The sequence below is a fragment of the Artemia franciscana genome, chromosome 12 (assembly GCF_032884065.1).
Source record: "Artemia franciscana chromosome 12, ASM3288406v1, whole genome shotgun sequence".
NCBI classification, from domain to species: domain Eukaryota; kingdom Metazoa; phylum Arthropoda; class Branchiopoda; order Anostraca; family Artemiidae; genus Artemia; species Artemia franciscana.
Genome location: NC_088874.1, coordinates 29261370 through 29285438, shown reverse-complemented (window position 1 = coordinate 29285438; position 24069 = coordinate 29261370). Strand labels below are relative to the sequence as shown.

Below are 24069 nucleotides of genomic sequence, written 5' to 3'. Positions count from 1 at the left end.
AAAGGGGCTTTTCCTCCTCAACACCCCGCTCTTTACGCTAAAGTTTCTTACTGTTTTAAAAATAGAGTTAAGAGAAAAAGTCAAACTTTAGCGTAAAGAGCGGGGCGTTGAGGAGGAAAACCCCCTTTCATATACGGAGTAATTTCTGTTCGTTTTAAGTTTTAATATTGCTCCTTACTTTCATTTAAAAACAAGAGCTAAGAGCTCATGGCACTTGTGACGAGGCGAGAAGAGCTAAGAGCCAAGAGATCATATGGTATGAGCTCTAGCAAAATTCTATGAATCAATAGATTGATTTAAAAAGGAAAATAAGAGGCTTAATGCCGGTCAGGATTTAATATAAGAGCTCTGAGTCACGATGCCCTTCTAAATATCAAAATTCATTAAGATCCGATCACCCACTCGTAAGTTATAAATACCTAATTTTTTCTAATTTTTCCTCTCCCTTTAGCCCCCGGATGGTCGAATCTGGGAAAACGACTTTATCAGGTCAAATTGTGCAGCTCCCAGACACGCCTATCAAATTTAATCGTCCTAGCACGTTCAGATGCACCAAACTCGCCAAATCACTGAACCCCTCCTCCCAACTCCCCCAAAGAGAGCGAATCCAGTACGATTCTGTCAATCACGTATCAAGGACATTTGTTTATTCTATCCACCAAGCTTCATCCCGATTCCTCTACTCCAAGTGTTTTTCCAAGATTTCCCCCTCCAACTCCCCCCAATGCAAACGATCTGGTCGGGATTTGAAAAAAGAGCTCTGAGACATGAATTCTTTCTAAAAATCAAATTTCATTAAGATCCGATCATTTATTCGTAACATAAAAATACCCCAATTTTCACGTTATCCAAGAATTCCGGTTTCCCCCTCCAACTCCCCCCAACGTCACAGGATCTGGTCGGAATTTAAATAAGAACTTTAAAGCACAAGATCCTTCTAGATATCAAATTTCATTAAGATCTGGTCACCCTTTCGTAAGTTACAAAAACCTCAATTTTCAAAAATTACCCCCCTCCAATCCACCAAAGAGAGCAGATCCGGTCCGATTATGTCAGTCACGTATCTTAGACGGGTTTATATTCTTCCCATCCAGTTTCATCCTGATCTCACCGCTGTAAGTAATTTCTATGATTTCCGGTCCCCCTCCCAACTGCCTCCCCCCCAATTACGCCTGATCCGGTTGAGATTTGAATTAACAGATCTGAGTTACGAGGTCCTTCTAAATATGAAGTTTAAGGAAGATCCGATCACTCCTTCGTAAGTTAAAAATACGTAATTTTTTCTTATTTTTCAGAATTACCCCCCCCCCCCCCAATAGATCGGATCCGTTTCAATTATGTAAATCACGTATGTAAGACTTCTGCTTATTTTTCCCACCAAGTTTCATCCTGATCCCTCCAATCTAAGCGTTTACCATGATTTTAGGTTCCCCCACCCCAAACTTCCCCCAACGTCACCAGATCCAGTCTGGATTTATAATAAGAGCTTTGAGTCACGATATCCTTCTAAATAACAAATTTCATTGAGATCCGATAACCCGTTCGTAAGTTAAAAATACCTCTTTTTTTAATTTTTCAGAAATAACCCCCCCCCCCCAACTATCCCAAAGAGAGCGGATCCGTTCCGTTTATGTCAATCATGTATCTAGCACTTGTGTTTATTTTTCCCAACAAGTTTCATCCCGATCCCTCCACTCTAAGTGTTTTCCAAGTTTTAGGTTTCCCCCTCCCAACTCCCCCCCCCCAATGTCACCAGATCCGGTTGGGATTTAAAATAAGAGCTCTAAGACACGATATCCTTCTAAACATAATTTTCATTAAGATCCGATCACCCGTTCGTAAATAAAAAATACCTCATTTTTTCTAATTTTTCAAAATTACCCCCCCCCCCCCCAACTACCCCAAAGAGAGCGGATCCGTTCCGATTATGTCAATCATGTATCTGGGACTTGTGCTTATTTTTCCCATCAAGTTTCATCCCGATCCCTCCACTCTAAGTGTTTTCCAAGATTTTAGGTTTCCCCCCTTCCAAATCCCCCCAATGTCATCAGATCCGGTCGGGATTTAAAATACGAGCTCTGAGACACAATATCATTCCAAACAACAAATTTCATTAAGATCCCATCACCCATTCATAAGTTAAAAATACTTCATTTTTTCTATTGTTTCCGAATTAACCGGCCCCCCACTCCCCCCCCCCCAGATGGTCAAATTGGAAAAACGACTATTTCTAATTTAAGCTGGCCCCTTCACTGATGCGCCTGCCAAATTTCATCGTCCTAGCTTACCTGGAAGTGCCTAAAGTAGCAAAACCGGGACCGACAGACCGACAGACAGCCAGACCGACAGAATTGGCGATTGCTATATGTCACTTGGTTAATACCAAGTGCCATAAAAACTTGTTTTTTATTATTATTTTATGATTTTTATTATTTATACTGTGAGACTTCTAAGAAAAGTCATACTTAACACAATGGCTGATTCCATATTTTTCATGTATTACAAATCTTTTTTATTTGTGAGACCTACCCCTCCTCCTCAAGAATGTTGCAGTCCCTCTCAAATCCTTCCTGCGTGCCTATACGTGGCAGAGTATTATGTAATTAATATTTTATTTTAGGTTTCTGGATCGTATTGGACCAATGGTGTTCTATTAAGCGTATTGCCAATATATGGCGAAGGTGCATATACAATAGACATTATAGATGCCTCGTTTGGAGGTGGGGGCGGTATCACTGTGAATGTCGTTACAGGGAAACTCCAGGTAAAATGATTTGCTTTCAGTTTCACAGTTTCATTGTTTTTCTCTCGTTCTCTCTCTCTTTATATATATATATATATATATATATATATATATATATATATATATATATATATATATATATATATATATATATATATATATATATATATATATATATATATATATATATATATATATATATATATATATATATAACAACATGTTGTATGTGTGTTATGTCTGTCGAGTGACGTCATGTTTGTGTGTCGACTGACGTCATGTTTGTCGACTGACGTCATTATAAGGATTGAGCTGTATGCGTCATGAGGTTGTTTGTCGACTGACGTCATGTTTGTCAACTGATGAAATTACAGACCGAGACACCGGGACACAAATGACGACCGGGACACCGGGACACAGGGAATATAAATGACTACCGGGAACCTCAAAGAGAAATAACAGACTGGGACACCGGGACACAAATCACGACTGGGACACAGGGAATATAAATTACGACCGGGGCACAGGGACACAACTACAACGGGGACGCCGGGGGTACAGGGTTACAGACCGGGACACAAATGACGACCGGGACACCGGGATACATAAACCTGACAATCTATTTATATGCACAGACAATGGGACAGCGAAGAATGTTGTATATTCGCAAGTTTTACGTAGTTAAAAACATATATATATATATATATATATATATATATATATATATATATATATATATATATATATATATATATATATATATATATATATATATATATATATATACACATACACATATATATATATATATATATATATATATATATATATATATATATATATATATATATATATATATATATATATATATATATATACATACATATATATATATATATATATATATATATATATATATATATATATATATATATATATATATATATATATATATATATATATATATATATATATATATATATATATATGTATATAAATAAGTTGTCTGTCTGTGGATCAGGTGACGTCATGTTTCTGTGTCGACTGACGTCATGAAGTTAGTTGTCGTCATTTTTGCTATGACGGTGACGTCATTAAAGATATTTAAGACATATATGTTCACGTAGAAATCTATTAATGTTTAAGTTTAAAATGACTGATGAACTTACAATGGCAAAAGCCGATGAAGATGCTCAAAGAGTCTATGCCAAAAAACTTGCTGCTGATAGAGAAAGTCAGAAAAGAAAGCGTGCCGAGGAATCAAAAGAACAGCAAGGAAACAGGCTTGAGGCTGATAGAGAAAGAAAGAACAGAAAGCGTGCCGAGAAACTACCAGAGCAACGCGAAAGCAGACTTGCTACTAAAAGAGAAAGTGAAAAAAGAAGGCGTGCCGAGGAATCAAAAGAACAGCAAGGAAACAGGCTTGAGGCTGATAGAGAAAGAAAGAACAGAAAGCGTGCCGAGGAACTACCAGAGCAACGCGAAAGCAGACTTGCTGCTAAAAGAGAAAGTGAAAAAAGAAGGCGTGCCGAGGAATCACAAAAACAGCAAGAAATCAGGCTTGCTGCTGATAGAGAAAGTAAGAAAAGAAAGCGTGCCGAGGAATCAGAGCAACCTGAAAGTTATCGCCTGGCATTCAGGTACAGCCCAGTCGATGATTATAGCTTGAGTAGATGTGTTCAAATCGGGACAATGTCTAAAATTTGTCCCTATTGCAAGGCCTTGAAATTCCTATTGCGTCGTCCGGAATAGCCGCAACATTGCTGCCTGGTGGAAGAACTGCTCATTCCGCTTTGAAATCGCCTCTGAATTTACATTCTACAGAAACTCCCGCGTGCAATATTTCCAAATCATCTGGGATGGGTAAAGTATTGCAGCAATGCAAACTTATTATTTGGGATGAGTGCACAATGGCACACAAAAAATCGCTCGAGGCTCTGGATCAATGCTTGAAAGATTTGAGAGGGAAGTCGAAACCCTTTGGCAGCACATTAATATTGCTTGCGGGAGATTTCAGGCAAACATCTATATATATAAAAATAAGTTGTCTGTCTGTGTGTCTGGCTGTCAGGTGACGTCATGTTTCTGTGTCGACTGACGTCATGTTTTCGACTGACGAAATTACAGATCGGGACACAAATGACGACCGGGACACCGGCACATAGGGAATATAAATGACGACCGGGACACTCAAAGAGAAAGCGACCGGGACACAAGGAATGTTCGATTAGCAATCACCATCAACAAAGCACCGGGACACAAATGACGACCCTGACACAGGGAGTATAAATGACGACCAGGACATAAGTAAAAAAAAAACTAAAAAAACTAAAAACTAATAAAAAACTAAAAAAGCTAAAAAACTAAAAAAGAAAAAAAAAAGAAAAAAGGAAAAAAAATGAAAAATAAAGGAGAAAAGCAAAACTAAAAAAATAAAAGTAAAAAAAAACTAAAAAGAAAAAGAAAAAAAACTAAAAAAAGTAAAAACCAAATAAAAACTAAAAAGAAAAAAAGGGGAAAAATACAAAAATTTATTTCATCAGGGACACAACTACAACGGGGACGTTGGGGGGCACAGGGGGATATATAAATGACGACGGGGACACAGTGAATGTTCGATTAGAAATCACCATCAACAAAGCTCAAGGGCAATCATTAGAATCATGAGGTATAAATAAAAAAACTAAAAAAAAGGTAAAAAACTAAAACCTAAAAAAAGACCAATTCAAAAAAAATATATATACAGACCAGGACACCATGACACAAATGACCACCGGGACACAAGGAATATAAATGACGGCCGAGACCCTCAAAGAGAAATCACAGATTGGGACACTGGGACACAAATGACAACCGGGACACATGGAATATAAATGACGACCGGGACACAGGGACACAACTACAACGGGGACGCCGGGGGGCACAGGGGGATATATAAATGACGACGGCGAAACAGGGAATCGTCGATTAGCAATCACCATCAACAAAGCTCAAGGGCAATCATTAGAATAATGAGGTATAGATCTGAATACGGATTGTTTTCCCATGGACCATTATATATTGCATGTTCAAGAGTCGGTAAACCTGACAATCTATTTATATGCACAGACAATGGGACAGCAAAGAATGTTGTATATTCGCAAGTTTTACGTAGTTGAAACATATATATATATATATATATATATATATATATATATATATATATATATATATATATATATATATATACATATATATATATATATATATATATATATATATATATATATATATATATATATATATATATATATATATATATATATATATATATATATACATATATATATATATATATATATATATATATGTATATATATATATATATATATATATATATATATATATATATATATATATATATATACAAAGGTGGGACACAGGGACACAACTACAATGGCGCGTAACTAATATGGCACGTAACAACTTAAGCGCGAGGGGGGGGGGGGGCTTGGGGGGCGCGAAGCGCCCCCACCAGCTAGGTGTTGGGGTGGCGCGAAGCACCACCCCAACAGCTAGTATATATTTATAAAAATAAGTTGTCTGTCTGTCTGTCAAGTGACGTCATTATATGACGTCTGAATTATTTCATCATATACCAATTCAAAAACGAATGTATTCAAGCCGAAGTAGCTATGCCGAATGTATTCAAGCCGAGTTGGTAAAGCATTATGTTCCAGGTTCTAGGTCCGAGAGGTTCCAGGTTCGAAACTTGGCTTTAGCATTAATACAAAAGAAGAAAAAAAATTAAAAAAGGTAAAAACTACAAAAAAACTAAAAAGAAAATATTAAAAAAACTAAAAAAGCTAAAAAACTAAAAAAAAAAAGAAAAAAAAGGTAAAAACAAAAAAAAAACTAAAAAACTAAAAAAAGGTAAAAACTACAAAAAAAACTAAAAAGAAAAAAAACTAAAAAAACTAAAAACTGAAAAAGAAAAAAAACTAAAAAAGGAAAAAAACTGAAAAACAGAGGAGAAAAATAAAACTAAAAACCGAGACACAGGGAATATAAATGATGACCGGGACAATCAAAGAGAAATTACAGACTGGGACACTGGGACAAAAATAACGACCGGGAGATATAAGTGACGACCGGGACACTCAAAGATAAATTACAGACCGGGACACCGGGACACAAATGACGACCGGGACACCGGGACACAGGTAATATGAATGACGACCGGGACGCTCAAAGAGAAATTACAGACTGGGACACTGGGACACAAATGACGACCGGGATACTGGGAATATAAATGACGACCTTGACACAGGGACACAACTACAATGGGGGCACAGGGGGATATATAAATGACGACGGGGACACAGGGAATGTTCGATTAGCAATCACCATCAACAAAGCTCAAGGGCAATCATTAGAATAATGAGGTATAGATCTGAATACGGATTGTTTTTCCCATGGACAATGTTATGTTGCATGTTCAAGAGTCGGCAAACCTGACAATCTATTTATATGCACAGACAATGGGACATCGAAGAATGTTGTATATTCGCAAGCTTTGCGTAGTTAAAAACATGTATATATCTATCTATATTCACAGGTGGGACACAGGGACACAACTACAATGGCGCGTAACTAATATGGCACGTAACGACTTAAGCGCGGGGGGGGGGGGGGGCTGCAAAGCGCCCCTACCAACTAGGTGTTGGAGTGGCGCGAAGCGCCACCCCAATATATATATATATATATATATATATATATATATATATATATATATATATATATATATATATATATATATATATATATATATATATATATATATATATAAAAATAAGTTGTCTGTGTGTGGATCTGTGGATGGATCAGGTGACGTCATGTTTGTTCGCATATGACGTCTGAATTATTTCACACTAATACAAAAGAAGAAAAAAACTAAAAAAGGTAAAAACTACAAAAAAAACTAAAAAGAAAAAAAAACTAAAAAAGCTAAAAAACTAAAAAAAAACTAAAAAAAGGTAAAAATCTAATAACTAAAAAAAACTGAAAAAAATAAAAAAAGGCAAAAACTACAAAAAAAATAAAAACTAATAAAAAAACTAAAAAAGCTAAAAAACTAAAAAAACTAAAAAAAACTAAAAAAAGGTAAAAAACTAAAAAAAACTAAAAACTAAAAAAGAAAAAAACTAAAAAAAGGAAAAAACTGAAAAATAAAAGAGAAAAAGAAAACTAAAAAAATATGAATAAATATATATAAAAATAAGTTGTTTGTGGGTTATGTCTGTCTGTCTGTCTGTCGAGTGACGTCGTGTTTGTCCGCATATGACGTCTGAATTTTTAAACATATATATAAAAATAAGTTGTCTGTGTGTGGATCTGTGGATGGATCAGGTGACGTCATGTTTGTTCGCATATGACGTCTGAATTATTTCACACTAATACAAAAGAAGAAAAAAACTAAAAAAGGTAAAAACTACAAAAAAAACTAAAAAGAAAAAAAAACTAAAAAAGCTAAAAAACTAAAAAAAACTAAAAAAAGGTAAAAATCTAATAACTAAAAAAAACTGAAAAAAACAAAAAAAGGCAAAAACTACAAAAAAAATAAAAACTAATAAAAAAACTAAAAAAGCTAAAAAACTAAAAAAACTAAAAAAACTAAAAAAAGGTAAAAAACTAAAAAAAACTAAAAACTAAAAAAGAAAAAAACTAAAAAAAAGGAAAAAACTGAAAAATAAAAGAGAAAAAGAAAACTAAAAAAATATGAATAAATATATATAAAAATAAGTTGTTTGTGGGTTATGTCTGTCTGTCTGTCTGTCGAGTGACGTCGTGTTTGTCCGCATATGACGTCTGAATTATTAAAAACTAAAAAAAACTGAAAAAACTAAAAAAAGGCAAAAACTAAAAAAAAACTAAAAACTAATAAAAAAACTAAAAAAGCTAAAAAACTAAAAAAACTAAAAAAACTAAAAAAAGGTAAAAAACAAAAAAAAACTAAAAACTAAAAAAGAAAAAACTAAAAAAAAGGAAAAAACTGAAAAATAAGAGAAAAAGAAAACTAAAAAAATATTAATAAATATAAAAAATATAAATATAAATATAATATAAATTAGCAATCAACAAAGCACCGAGACACAAATGACGACCGGGACACAGGGAGTATAAATGACGACCAGGACATAAGTAAAAAAAAAACTAAAAAAACTAAAAAAATGGTAAAAACTACAAAAAAACTAAAAACTAATAAAAAAACTAAAAAATCTAAAAATCTAAATAAACTAAAAAAGAAAAAAAAGAAAAAAGGAAAAAAATAAAGGAGAAAAACAAAACTAAAAAACGAATGTATATACAGACCGGGACACCGGGATACAAATGACGACCGGGACACAGGGAATATAAATGACGACCGGGACACAGGGACACAACTACAATGGGGACGCCGGGGGGCACAGGGGGATATAAATGACGACCGGGACACCGGGACACAAGGAATATAAATGACGCCCGGGACACTCAAAGAGAAATCACAGACTGGAACACCGGGACACAAATGACGACCGGGACACAGGGAATATAAATGACGACCGGGACACAGGGACATAACTACAAAGGGGACGCCGGGGTGCACAGGGGGATATATAAATGACGATGGCGACTCAGGGAATGGTCGATTAGCAATCACCATCAACAAAGCTCAAGGGCAATCATTAGAATCATGAGGTATAGATCTGAATACGGATTGTTTTCCCATGGACCATTATATGTTGCATGTTCAAGAGTCGGTAAACCTGACAATCTATTTATATGCACAGACAATGGGACAGCAAAGAATGTTGTATATTCGCAAGTTTTACGTAGTTAAAAACATATATATATATATATATATATATATATATATATATATATATATATATATATATATACTAGCTGTTGGGGTGGCGCGAAGCGCCACCCCAACAGCTAGTATATATATATATACTAGTGGTATATATACCACTAGTTGGTGGGAGCGCTTCGCTCCCACCTGGTTTTTACTTTTTGTTTACTTTTTTTCTTTTTTCTTTTTTCTTTTTAGTTTTTTTAGTTTTTACCTTTTTAGTTTTTACCTTTTTTTAGTTTTTTTTGTTTTTTTTTACTTATGTCCTGGTCGTCATTTATATTCCCTGTGTCCCGGTCGTCATTTGTGTCCCGGTGCTTTGTTGATGATGATTGCTAATCGAACATTCCTTGTGTCCCGGTCGCTTTCTCTTTGAGTGTCCCGGTCTGTAATTTCGTCAGTCGACACACAAACATGACGTCACTCGACACACACACACACAGACAACTTATTTTTATGTATATAATATATATATATATATATATATAATATATATATATATATATATATATATATATATATATATATATATATATATATATATATATATTTATTTATTTATATAAATATAATTATATTTATATATATTTATAATTATTTATATATATAATTATATTTATATACGTCATAAACCAACAAAGAGAGAAAAAACTCAATGAAAAACAACAAACGAAACTGCGGCAAGTAGAAAGAAAAGATGAGAAACTAAAACGACGCAAATATTTTGCCTGTATGTAAACTAGGCGTCTTCAGCACAGAAAAAACAAACGATAAAAACTAAAGTAAACTAAAAACAAATAAAACAACCACCAATTATAATAAAACTACAAATGTCCCAACTGATCCACATAGTAGACCCCCAAATAGAGTTACTTCGATGAAAACACCAAAGCAGCTCAAAGCAGCATAAAAACGGATATGAAGTTAATTATTCTATTGCGAAATAATCATATTGTTAGTTCTTATTGAAACAATTCTTTTTGGTCTGGTAGGTAATCTCGTCCCCTGGTGATATTGTAAAATTTAATTTCCCTTATTAACTATTGGTTCATTTTCCAAAATAATATTATAAATTGGGTCAATATTTAAATTTCTCTTATCTTTATCAATTTAGAGGTTAGCAAACAAATGTTTTTTCTTTATTTCTATAGCCTCCCTCGCCTACCGAGAAAATGCTCTATCACTAGAAATTACCGTGGCCTCATCAAACTGTACATAAAGTCCGGGATGAACAAAACCGAAACAAAAGTTTCAGGAGGTTTGCTGAATTTGTGGAGTTTATGCTCAATAAATCTTTCAACAAATTGTTGGTGAGTTCTACCAGTATAAAAGTTCCTAGAGGAACAAAGAATCCAATACACCCCACTTACTAAATTTGCCAGGTTAAATCTTTCCCAGAGTTATGAAAACTACCTATTGGTCTCACCGATTGGAAACATGTATCAATATTATAATTAAGTAAAATTCGTTTAAGCTTCTCTCCCAAATTAGGTACATATGGCAAAGGAATGAAACTTTTAGAAACATTTAATTCTGAAGACTGCGAAACTCCGGTTAGCCCTACTAATATGTTTAATACGTCCTTCATGTTTAAATATCCTTCAGATACAATAATTCAGAAATTCATGGGAACAAATTCTGAAAGCTTTATCCACTAATGAAATTACAACCCCTCATTTCACCAAAACAGGGTGGCATAAATAAAAATTTTAATATCTATCATTGTGCGTAGGTTTTCTGTACATTGAGAAAAGTATTTGGTAATCTTTTTTAATTAATAAGATATCAAGAAAAGGTAATTTGTCATTTTCTTCAAGCTCGACTGTAAGTTTTATATTTTTTATCAAAACTGTTCAAATATTTACAGAAAAAATCTAAAGAATCTAAACTGTGTTTCAAGTTTGCCTTAAGATCAACTTAAGATCTTTCAATTGACGCCATATTTAAGAGTACGTTTCAAGAGAATAAATTATATGATTCTCCCCCCCCCCCCAAGATTCAACGTATCGTTCTTATATCTATGACGTATACGACGTTACAACAAGGACCATAGCTAAGTATAAAATACAAAGTGTAATGCCTAGAGTAAGTATAGCAAGTAAAAAGAGGAATTATAATGCCTAGAAAAGAGATCAAGAACCTAGACCATCTAACGTGATAATAACTATCCGATCTGACCGGATCTGACTAACCCGATCTGCTAAGGTAAAGGGTATTGAAAAACGACAATAGTTTTTCTCTGGTAGAAAATTGGTTAGCTAGATCTTGAAGCCACTTTTGCTTCTGATTTTTAACTCTTTCATTGGATCGAAAATATTCCTCATGTAGAGCCTCTTTAAGGAGTCCAAGCAAGTGTAAGGCAAGGTTAGAGCAGTAAAGGTATTTGAAGGGATCTCCTACTCTAGTTTTTAAGCAGTTTCTAGGTTCAGTAGTGCCACCTGTGGACGCGTATAGTCATAGAAAAATCAAACCTGTCTTGAAGAAAAGTGAAGAGTCCCCAACATATTATGGTATAGCAAGCCTTAAGTCATACTTGCAGTAAAATTCACTGGAGCCTACCTATTGTGACTATCTTGAAGACCAACGTGCCAGTAACAACCAGTTTTACAGTGATATGCTGACAAAAAGTAAGCCTTTTCATTTGAACAAAACATCGTAGACTCTTGACTAAAGGTGTGACTTTTTTTATGAAAAAATTGCACCCATGTGTGTCAGTTCAAAATCCAGAAACGGTTTAAAACTGGGGTGGGAGACCTTTCCAAATCACCCTTACTGCCCTGACTTTTTCCATCAGACTTTCATTTGGTTGGAACCTACGCAGAAAACTACAGAGGCTCTACTCAGAAAACTTTTTCGTTTCAATGATGAAATTAAAAATCAGGTGTTAAGGTGGCTTCGAGGTTAATTTAAAAAATTTTATGCCAAAGGCATATACAAATTAGGACACTCAGGACTATTTTGACAAGTAGCCATAGGTTTGAAATTTTTAAGTGAATTGTTTTTGGGTTACAGTGATTTGTCTTGTTACTTATTGATTGGCCTTGCGTACTAGCGATAGTTGGTCCATACCCATTTTTCTTTCTAACGAACGATTGATATATAGCATAAAGCCTTCATTTGTAATCTATTTTTATTTCTATTTGTTTTTACCCCTCAGTTTCATAGAATCCAAACTAACTATTTATAGAGTCGCTGCTGCATTAATAGCTAATCTTGGAATGAAATGTATGAAAACTTATCTTCCATAATGTGTGGAATTCATAATATTGCGAGTCATAACAGTTGACGTACTGTATACTCAAATACTTTTCTAGGTCAACAAGGTCAAAATACTAACACTTTTTCTATACTCAAATACTTTTCTAAATACTGTATACTCAAATACTTTTCTAGGTCAACAAGGTCAAAATACTAACACTTTTTCTATACTCAAATACTTTTCTAAATACTGTATACTCAAATACTTTTCTAGGGTGGGTATATATTGAGTTAGTTCTGTCAACAAGTCAGCAAAGTTAATTCTAAGAATAATTACTGGAAGTTCTTGGAACTTACAAATTAAGAGATTTCAGGGGGTTTAAGTGGCTTCCCCTCCCTGGTAGGTGCTTTTAGGCGATGTTTAGGCTATAGTAAACAAAATGAGATGAAAAATCTTTTCTAAGTTTTTAAACTTAGTCGGTGGTTAGTATATTTATATCGGATCCACACTCTTGGCTTAAAAAGTATGTTTGAAGTTCTTATATCTTTAAAACATTTCCTTTTTCTATTTTCTAGATGAACTGGTTGAATTTAAGATTAAGCTTTTCCCAGTTGGTAACTAACTTTGAGGGACTCTTAGGAGGAGGTGACTTGGGGAGTGAAATCAATGAAATGATTTCTTCTCTTGCAACCAGCATCATCAATTCGGTAAGTTTTGAATTAAATCTTGCAATCTTGAAGGTTATTATCAAGACAAGGGCGATAAAATAATTTATTGAATGAATGAATTTTTGAAGGATATATGCTTGTTTTTGCTTTTAGTCTAGTGAGCAGAGATAAAATTTGACGAGTTAAGAATAAAAGCAACCACACAAAATTTGCTAACGTAGATTGTCACAAAAACATTTACTTTGACAACAAAAATCCCAAAAATATGAAAGGGTAGAATGGCCAATTTTGCTCTGTAAAGGTTGTTGTTCTGATGTATACAGATCTGCGTTGATGTTAAGACACATCTTTGGAAAATTTTGAAATCACAAACAACCTCTTAAAATAGATATATTCGACCTCATCTTGGATGTAGGCCTTTCCATTGTCATTAAAAATTGTATTTATTAGAAGGGAATCGAACATGGTACTAGAAATAATTTATAAAAAGGATAGATTTCGTGCTTTTAACTTATCAAGGAATTTTTAAAAACAGGGCTAAATGCCTCACCGTAAACGAAAAAATATCTAAAACCTCTGGCTAAAATTGCACATTAAGTTCCAAATCTAAAAGTGATTAGCAAGTGAATAGTAATCAGTCTTTTTGTTACTTTTTAAAAAGCAACATTTTATGTATCATACCAATGCAAGTGAATACTTAATAAAAAGCATGTCTCTTAGATTTGACAAATAGATTAGGTGTATCTTAGGCTATATGTTTCCTATAGTCAGCTAAAGGCAAATAGTTAGTTGCAATTAAGTTAGCTGAAATAAATGAAATTAATTGTTTAATTATCGATCCTAAGTGAATTGGGACACTTGATTACGTTTTGACAGATCTAATGTACTTGAACCCTCCCCCCCCCCTATGAACTTTTTTAAACATGCCTACCATTATGTGATGTTTCGAAGCCTACTTTTCTCTACAGTACACCAAGTCCTCTGTAGTCTCAAATTGAGACTTTAACAGAAGCTCCACTATGGACGCTCACCTTTCTAATTCCTATTGAGTTTCCTTAGAAAAAAGAGTGCTTGTTCCCTTATTTACTAGAAAATTGCTGATAAGTAAAACCACCTAATTGGAAAATAGTATCGTGGTGAGTCTTGATTAAAACAGATGGAAGGTACAAGTATAGATTTAATACTTTGTTGAACATATTAGTATATTGAGAAAAAAATATAATACAAAATGCTCCAGCGTAAAACGAAAAAAGAAAGTGCAGCCACCTTTGGGGACCTTGGTGGTTACTAACCTAAGGGTTACTTGGAACAAATTTTATAAGTAACAAAACCTGGTGGCAAGCATGATCAATATAGCATGGCGTATATCATGACAGCTCCCGTCAAATTTTTTTAGTAAAATTAAATTTGCATAATTTCTGAAAAAAAAGGCTACACCCACCAAAAGTAAGCAAAATTTTACGAAAGTAGTGTTGTCGTATTATGGATGCCCCAAAACCCAGTCACATAATTTTTTGATGAAATTTGGTATCGGATGTGTATTAATTTGTTAATTGGCTTTTCAATTTTTTTCACAGGCACGATCATAACGAAGTAGTGGTCGTAAACCATCGTAAAAAAGTATCTATTTCCACCATTTTAAGCTGTAAAACAGAAATGTTGGCCAGAACATGGCTAAAACGTTATTCAGAGAAAATTCTGAAATGGCCGATTGACTTAGAAATATCAAAAATATACGTAAATATCCTCTCATTTTCAGAGATCATACTACCACACGGTGCCGCATTCGTCTCTAAACATAGACATGGTTCATACAGAAAGAGCCTTTATATAAAACGTATATGCGGTGTCAATAACAATTATAAGAAGCGGATTTGCTGCATAACCTCTATGGGAATGAGGTGGAAGATCCATGGGCCCTTATGGATAATGGAGGAAGTGCTCAGACCCTAAAATGAATTTTTGAGGCCAAATTTTTCCACCTTTTGGGAGAAGCCCTTCAAATCAATATAAATTTTTATTCAAATAAAAATTCTATTCGCTTATGATATAATCTTGAAGGTATTTCAGAACGTTTGGTATTTCAGAAAAGCGGCTCCTGGAAATGGCTATTTTGGCTTTCAATATCACAGAAGTTTTTACTACGATTAGAACTTGGGCCAGAAAGGCAAAGAAAATGCCTCTTCATGTTCAATACAATGTCTAACTCAAAATGTTAGAACAATGTCACGCTTTAAAAAAAGATTATAATTTAGCCTTTAGGTGTAGAATATGATATTTTCTTGAATTACTAATCTTCATTAAAAAGGAAAAGTCATTGGAGTCCGAAAATATTTTCATATAACATGCCTGGCTGATCCAAATTCAAAAGTGACACGATATTTCGAGTTTTCTAAAAAAATTCATTTTTAGTTATTCATTTGTATAAGTTGGGGTTTTCCCTCGATGTGTGTTTTGAATAGCTTAAAAAACTCTTGATCAAAATATCTGTAATATGTTAAGTTAAACAATAAATAGAATATAATTTATTTGCACTTTCAGCCCATAGGCCATGGCAAAATATGTAAAACAAACAAAAATTAGACAGAAATTACAAATCTCTAACATAATCCTACAGAGACCTAGCTTTACGAACCATCACAAGACGCAGAAATCTTGCCAAATATCTTAAATCCATAATACATTCATTCACACACACTCTCATCAACCACTCAAATTCAAAATCCTCCCAACAAATCACTTCAGTTCTGTAATCTTTCAGTTCTTCACATTCACATATCAAGTAATATACACTTTCATTCAAACCTCCACACTTTCCTTAAAGATTTATTTTTGAATCCTTCCCTATTCATATAAGGAATAATTTTAAGCACCCTAAGATTAAAAAGAAACAAACACTTTTTTCAATTAAAAGTTAAGAGTAATATTAAAAGACAAATCTAAATGAAATTATCTTGTACTTCAGTGGGTAAGGCCTATCAACCCCCTAGTTTTTACTCTAATTTTTTTTCTCGCCAATGCTTCAAGAATAAACGCTCTTACAGAGCAGTGAATTGATAAACCAAATTACGAAAAAACAAAAAAAAGTGTTAGTAAGTAATGACAAAAAAAATATTTCTTCTTTCATTATGCCTTGAGAATAGAAAGGTTTATTGTTTCACATTAGCTTTGAACAACTAAGATTTTCCTTCAAGTGCTTTAAAAAGCAATCGGTAAATAAAACACTCGCAATAAACAATTAACTATGTTTATGGCGCTCTAAAATGCTTTAAGTTGATTATTAGTTACACTTCAGTATTAAGTACGGGGGGGGGGGGCGGGCTGAGAAGGCAGTATTCCTCCCTCCTGTCAGTTGGTACCTTCAATTCCAGAACCCTTTCTAAACAAGGAAAAGAAACCTTTCTGAGAAAGATAAACCGGTTCACCTGGGATGTTATTGGTTTATCTGAAATCCACCTCCAATCACTGGCAAAGAGAAACATGGGGATGCCACCCTTATCATCCCTGGACATAATGATCGAAAATACGACAAGGAATCGGTTTTCTACTCTCTAGGAATGCTCGAGGACTTCTGATTATGGCAACTTCTATATCCTAAGGGTTTATTACGATCGGACTAAAAAGATCACCCGTCAATATTACAGTGGTCCTGCTATTTACTCCAGACTCCAGTAGAGACAACAAGGAGTCTAAAAGTTCCTATTTCCAGCTTCAAAGCCTAGTTGAGCCTCCCCCCCCCCAAAAAAAAAGATACACTCTCCGTCATTGGTGACTTCAATGCCCTGGATGGCGAGGACCACGTAGGCCATGGAGATGTGATGGAAACTAAACAAAAGAGGGGAGCACCTAAATAAAATTCTGCTGAGACAGCGATTCAGTCATCACAAACACAATCTCAAAGCACAGTCCCCGATGTAAAGCTACCTCGAACTCCTGCGATGGAAGAAATGTTGTAAGTCGTCTGTCACTAACACGGTCACGCTAGCCGGTGGTGAATTTGACAGCAATCGCTTAATTATTGTGCCTAACTTCAGAATGAAACCTAAAACAGCTTCAAAACTACTAATAAACTCCTCAAATTTCAAGTAAATCTCCTGAATGACAAAGCAACCCAAATAGCCTATATAAGCACCGTATCTGACAAAATCATTGAGCTCGCTTCAAAATTACCATTCATTTTGCATTTGACAACCTGGTGACTAGCATCACACAAATTTTCCGTACTAGGTTTCCATAAGGATAACCAGAAACCCTGGTTCACAGACGGAACCATTCAGCTCTTCGATGAAAAGCGCAACGCCGTCAGCAAGCATGACACAGAAAGTATAGACCAATACAAGCAAATCAAACAGTAGAGAAAGCAATACACCGTGCTCACCACATCTTTGTTAAGCAAAATGTGAGCAGTGAGAAACAGCTCTCACTAAACGTGACTCACATTTCATGTAGAGCAGAGTGAGGGAACTGGCTTAAAAGAAGGACCTCGGGGCTTGTTCCATCCTTGATTAACATGGCCACCAGAAGTAATCCACATGTGGAGTCTGATCTAAATTGAAACAGCACTTTGAGAATAAACAAAATTTGCCCATCCTCCTTGACTCAACTGTTCTGTCCCGTTTCCCGGTAATCACTTCTGATCCGAGCCCACATTCTCCCCCCTCCCATTCAGTAGGCAACAGAAGTATCCATCTGAGATCTGAAGGCCAACAAAGCTGCTTGCCCTGATTGAATACAGATGAAACTTCTGAAAGTCAATTATCCCTCGTTGAGCTTTATCATAAAGTCACCACAGCTACCTAGTAGGTAGGTTACCTCCCCGTACTTATTGCAAAGCCACGATATTCTCTCTCCATTAGAAAGGCCAATACCAACCAATCAGTCTGACTGGCCATGCTGCTAAAATACTGATAAGAGTCATGCTAGGGCGTATCCTAGCAATATGCTCAGCAGTCATCTCAGAATAAAAAGTAGGTTTTAAACCAAATAGGTCGACTGTAGATCAGATTTTCACGGTCCGCCAGATCATAGACAAATGTTTTGAACGAGACTTTTGAACGAGATCACAGTATCTTCCACCTCTTCATAGATTTCAAACAGACGTTTGAATTCGTCTGGAGAAAAGGTCTTTTTCTGGAGAAAAGAAACATTTCTTTGCTTTGGAATCCCACCCGATTTAGTGTGTCTGAGAAGATTCATGTAAATGAAGTTGAGAGCCGTGTTATGACTAGAGAAGGCCTTTCCGAAATCTTTGAAACATCGAGACTGGTGCTCTTCTAGGTTGCTTGCTATCACCCGATTTCTTGAAACTCTTTTTACCTGTAGTCGCTTCAGTCATGGAAAGTCTGTCTGGTACCCTTGTAGGAGGAGTAATGATAGACAAAACTTGTTTATGCCTATGATATTGTTATCATTTAATTTACTTATCACCCCTATCAACATTTATGCCTGTGAATCTCAAACTCTGAAAGCAGATGATCAGTACTGTCTTGCTGCCTTTTAAACAAAATAACTACGAGGCATTGCCAGTTTCACTGATTATGACAAAATCTCCAACGTCAAGCATCTTCGTAATCTCTATGTCAAACTAACCATCCTCAACAGAATAAAACTGCAGCACCTTACTAGCAAAAATACAACTTATAGAAAGCACTCGTCTCCTGAAGATAGCCTTTGGAGGCTGGATACACGGTCGTTGACCTGCTGACACTCAAACACATGCAACAAAGACTTCTCGTCACATAACTTACGGTACCTTCTCCGCCTGGCAGAGGATAGAAGTGCATTCAGGAATGACATCAATTTACTGGTGAAAGAAAAAGCCACAAAGGGACCTTCATGGACGGACAAGACTTAATAGAAGCAAGTCAACAACTAATATTTCCCGAAATATTATGCGGTTAAGCAATTAAAAATGCCCAAAAGTACACAATCGAACCATGTTTTCTATTTCTAAACGAAAATATTGTGTCAACCCACTGAAATTTCCCAAAAGTAAATATACCTTGCTCAGTATGGACACTTTTACCATTTATACCAATCCACAACTGTACCAATCTGCTAGTTTGACTTTGCACAAACTTTGCTTTCGTAATTCAAAAGGTCTTATTATGCACAACCCATATTTTTCTGAAGAATGGAACTTAAAAGATCTGAATGATCAATGTGCTCAATTGACCAATTAGTATCTATTAAACAATAGCCACTGAACAATTATAGGGTCATATAGGAAAACTTATATGAATCCTGTTAAGCAATCACAAGAAAATTCATTTGTTATTGTTTATCGAGATAGTTTAAATTATCATAAATTTCTTTTGTAAATATTAATTTTCAGTGAAAGTGACGCTCATATAAATATTTTTGGAAGAAAAAGACAGAATAGCACAACCACCAATATTATCAGATAACATACAGTTGCTTAATTGAACATCTGCATCACATCACATGGGAATATCTTCCTCGCCCCTATCACAAGCGACCTGGGGCTTGTTAGCCCGTAATTTTGAGCTTCGGTCGTATAAGTTCTAATCAAGGTTGCATAACAAGCTTTAATTAAAGAGAATTTAATCTTTGCTCTAATTTTTATTTTATTTTAGATAATACCCCTGATAACAACGCCATTGTCTGATGCGATTGTCAACTTCCTCAATAAAGCATTTGAAGGAATCAATATCTGGGACATCGTACCAAAGCCATGATTGTTTTTGTTTATTTTGAATTTATGCTCTGGCAGCTTGTTATACAGTGCCAAAAGTAAATACTGATACCTAAAGTCCTTTTATCTCCTTACTATTTCACCAGAAAGAAGATTTATCAACCCCTACATGGGTAATGGACGGCAGGACTCGCTCATAGTTGCATAACCTAAAAGAAGAAAACAGAAGACTATCCTATTAATTCTTCGTTAAAAGTGTACTATAATTTCATTGGCTTAAGTTTGTGATGTGTCTTCATTGGCCAGTCACATTATCAAACAGTTCGTGGTAACAAACTGTAAGTAAGGAGCGACCCGGCTCAATCGTAACATAAACTCTAAAAAACGGAATTTTGATACCAATAGTTACATCAAAAGAATTGTATTTTTATACTGATCTTAAATATATAAGTTACATCATGTTTAATCTTACCCATCAAAAGCTACAAGCCTGATAAAATTTGCCGTATTTTACAAAATAGGGGGACACACCCTTCAAAATTCATACAATTTTCAATCAGGTTTAGCCTATCAGAAAACCCCAGTGTGGAAGTTTCAAGGTCCTATCTATGAAAATGTGGAATTTTGTATGTTTTGCCAAAAGATAGATCACGGATGCGTGTTTTTTTTCGGGGGGTGATCATATCGATTCATCGGTCCTAGAATGTCGCAAGAGGGCAAAAAATGGAGGGCAACTAGGCCCCCTCCCACGCTCATTTTTTCCCAAAATCACCGGATCTAAATTTTTAGATGTGCATTTTTTCAACACAGTCGAAAAACCTAATAACTATGTCTTTGGGGACGACTTAATTGCCCACAGTCCCCAGGGGAGGGGCTGCAAGTTACAAACTTTGACCATCGTTTACATATAGTAATGGTTATTGGGAAGTATACAGACATTTTCAAGGTGGCTTTTTCGCGTTGTGAGGGAGGGGGTTCGGTTGGAGAGGGTTGGAGAGAGAAAAAAAAGGTTTTCTCAACTGGAAGTAAGGAGCAGCATTAAAACTTAAAACGAACTGAAATTATTACGTTTATAAGGGGGCTTGTCTCTTCCTCAACACCTCGGTCTGTACACTAGAGTATTTTTATTAATTTCAACTATTTATCCTACGGCTTTTGTGATTCAGGGGTCAGTCATTCTTAAGGAATTGGGACAAAATTCAAGCTTTAGTGTAAAGAGTGAGGTATTGAAATTCGTAAGTTACATATATTTATTACTAATAAAACGTTATTAAAAAAAATTAAAAGTTCTAGTTGCCTTTTTAAGTAACCAAAAAATTGGAGGTTAACTAGGCCTCCTCCTCCACCCCTTTTTTTACCAAAATCGTCCGATCAAAATTATGAGAAAGCCATTTGGCCAAAAAAATTAATATGCAAATTTCGTTTTAATTATTCATGTGCGGTGAACCAAAATCAAAACATGCATTAATTCAAAAACATTCAGAAATTAAATGTGAGGGGGACCATTATAAATGAAAGCCCTTTGATTTTAATTGAAAACCTTCTTTGGAATACTTTAAGTGAACATAGAGAATGGAAATTTAAATTTCACCTTATTGATTTCTTGTGTGAAACTGAACACCGGTACAAAAAATGAAAAGTTTTTCCTCTTAAAAGTGGGTTCAGTTCATCAATTTTTCCATCCTTTTCTTCAGAAATCTGGACTTTTTTAGAGCAGCACTATATGTGTTGCTATATTGTAGCGTTAAAATAAATAAGCAGAACTGACTTGTAAAACTTGACAACACTTTTTGTCTGCAAAAATTCAAACATTTACGGCATGCTGATTCTCGAAGACAATTACACCTTGAATGAAAAATTCACTCTTTTAAGCGATTTGCTTCTGCATTTTTTAAAGTTTTTTTTAACCACATTTCTTTTTTTTTACTTGGTACCCAATTCTATCAAAACTATATAAGTGCAGAAATCTTTTCCATTAAAAAGAAATTTCCTGATTTTCTTAATTGTATTTTTTTAGGCATGTATAGCTGTGCAGGTTTTTACTCAACCAATTCAAACAATCAGATTTCTTTTTACTGTCCTTAGTACTTTAATTCTACGAGTTACACTTCTGAGAATCAAAAAGGAGGCTCATTTGCTTTTTTAAAAGCCTAAATAATTTTACTTTAATACAAAAAGGTTTCATTACATCCGATGTTGCAATTGTAACATTCACCCAGTGAATTTCGGAAAGAAGAGGCGACAGCCTCTAGAGAAAACAATTAAAAAAGTGCTAGCGAAAAATTTGAAAGTGTAAATAGCTTTGAGATTTAAATGTGACCCTAATAAGCTGATTATGACATTTGAAAACAATGCTACCGAACCAAAGGAACTGTAAGACTATGAATTACCTAAAATGAGCAAGTGCGAATTTCTATTAAAGGACAATTCTAGATAAACAGGATTGGTTGAGACTTTGCTATTTCTATTTTATTTATATGTTTTCCAACGGCTTACATAGGTGCAGAAATGCAAAGACGAAGTTTTTTTTTTGTCAAAACTCAAGGAGTAGAAACCAAAATTAAAAAGGAAAACGCTAAAACTTAAATTATCACCTAAAAGACAAGATTAGCATATTGAAGGTCATTTAGGAAAAAACTTTCAATATTTGTAGATCATTTGAATATCTAACTTCTCATTTGGGCAGCATAAAAGGTGTCAGAAACCTCGTGTCTAATAGATCCAGTGCAGTTACTACTTGCTTTACTCATTTGAAGTTCAAGCCGCAGTCAGGCTCACCGTGGTGCTTCGCAGACAAAAATATATACTCTTCCAGATATTTCACTCAAGGATGGAGGACTCCATGATTTTCGACCACTGATGGTCCCAGTGACGGCAGTATTTTTCATAGCCCTCCTATTGGCTTAAAGTCGGAGTTCACTGTCGCAAGCCACGTCTTCTTTTATCAATTTTTTTTTCTTTTTCCATTTTGACAGTGGTAGAAATTCAAGGCATTTTTGCTTATATGATCATATGACGTGATAATTGTGTGGCCAAGCCATCTAGGCGTCCTCTGCTTGATAATATCACATACCAGTGTACAATCTACACATCTTCTAATAGCTCCGTTGTTCGAGATTCTATCTGAGAGGCCGAAACCCATGATATAGTGCAGGCATTTGCTATAAAATATGTTCTTGTATCACCTTGGTTACTTGATCCGTGAAGGGTCATTCCTTCCACGCATTCTCATAAGCGGGGATGTGTAGGGGTTGTGGGTAGCTCTGGGTCGTTGATCTCGGCCATCAGGAACTTGGTTTTAATAGATCTTGAAAATGCATTTTCCATCTCTCTATACATTCTTAACGACTTGTGAGTATTTTCCCATCCTTTGCTTTAAGAGAGAGGATGGTCGTTTGCTTCAGCTTCTGAGTACATTCTCTAAATAAGTGATGAAAGAGATTTATTATATCATTCCATAATGTGGTTTTCATATATCAGTGATAACATCGGACCCATAAGCTTTTTTGACAGCTCCTGCTGATTTTTAGTATTCTTGTCGTAGCTCTATGTGATTAGTTGGCTTCTTGTTTGTCATTTTTTCTTCTCTGCAGGGGTTTTGAGTATTTTTTCTGAAATCTGTTTCTTAGGTTTCCAATTGACAAACAAAAATATGTTCGTTGTGACTTCATTAACGCGATCTTTGATCGTGTTCTATTTCATCTCAATCTTGGTTTGAGGATGGTTTGGGTTCTGACCGCAGACCCAGTCTCTTCGAGCTCAACTTGAAAGGCAGCAGAGAAGTTCAAGAGTTAAATGACAAATTCTCATCGGTATTGATATGCTTTTAGCTTCGGTACATCCATATTCTGACTGGGAACACTTGTTTTCTTTATGCTGTATTTTAGCCTCATCTTCAATAAGTAGTCAGATCCTCTTTTCGATCTTTTG

The 24069-nt window shown here is 34.9% G+C and overlaps 1 protein-coding gene across 1 annotated transcript in view; it reads left to right on the top strand.

Moving 5' to 3' along the window:
- LOC136033967 (uncharacterized) overlaps positions 1 to 20256 on the top strand; it is a 59480-nt gene extending 39224 nt beyond the window's left edge. Inside the window, exons 4-6 of the mRNA XM_065714993.1 lie at positions 2621 to 2764; positions 13392 to 13523; positions 20081 to 20256. Of these exons, the coding sequence (XP_065571065.1) occupies positions 2621 to 2764; positions 13392 to 13523; positions 20081 to 20182 (378 nt within the window). The 3' untranslated portion in view covers positions 20183 to 20256. The remainder of the gene's footprint in view (positions 1 to 2620; positions 2765 to 13391; positions 13524 to 20080) is intronic.
- Positions 20257 to 24069: the final 3813 nt, after the last annotated feature.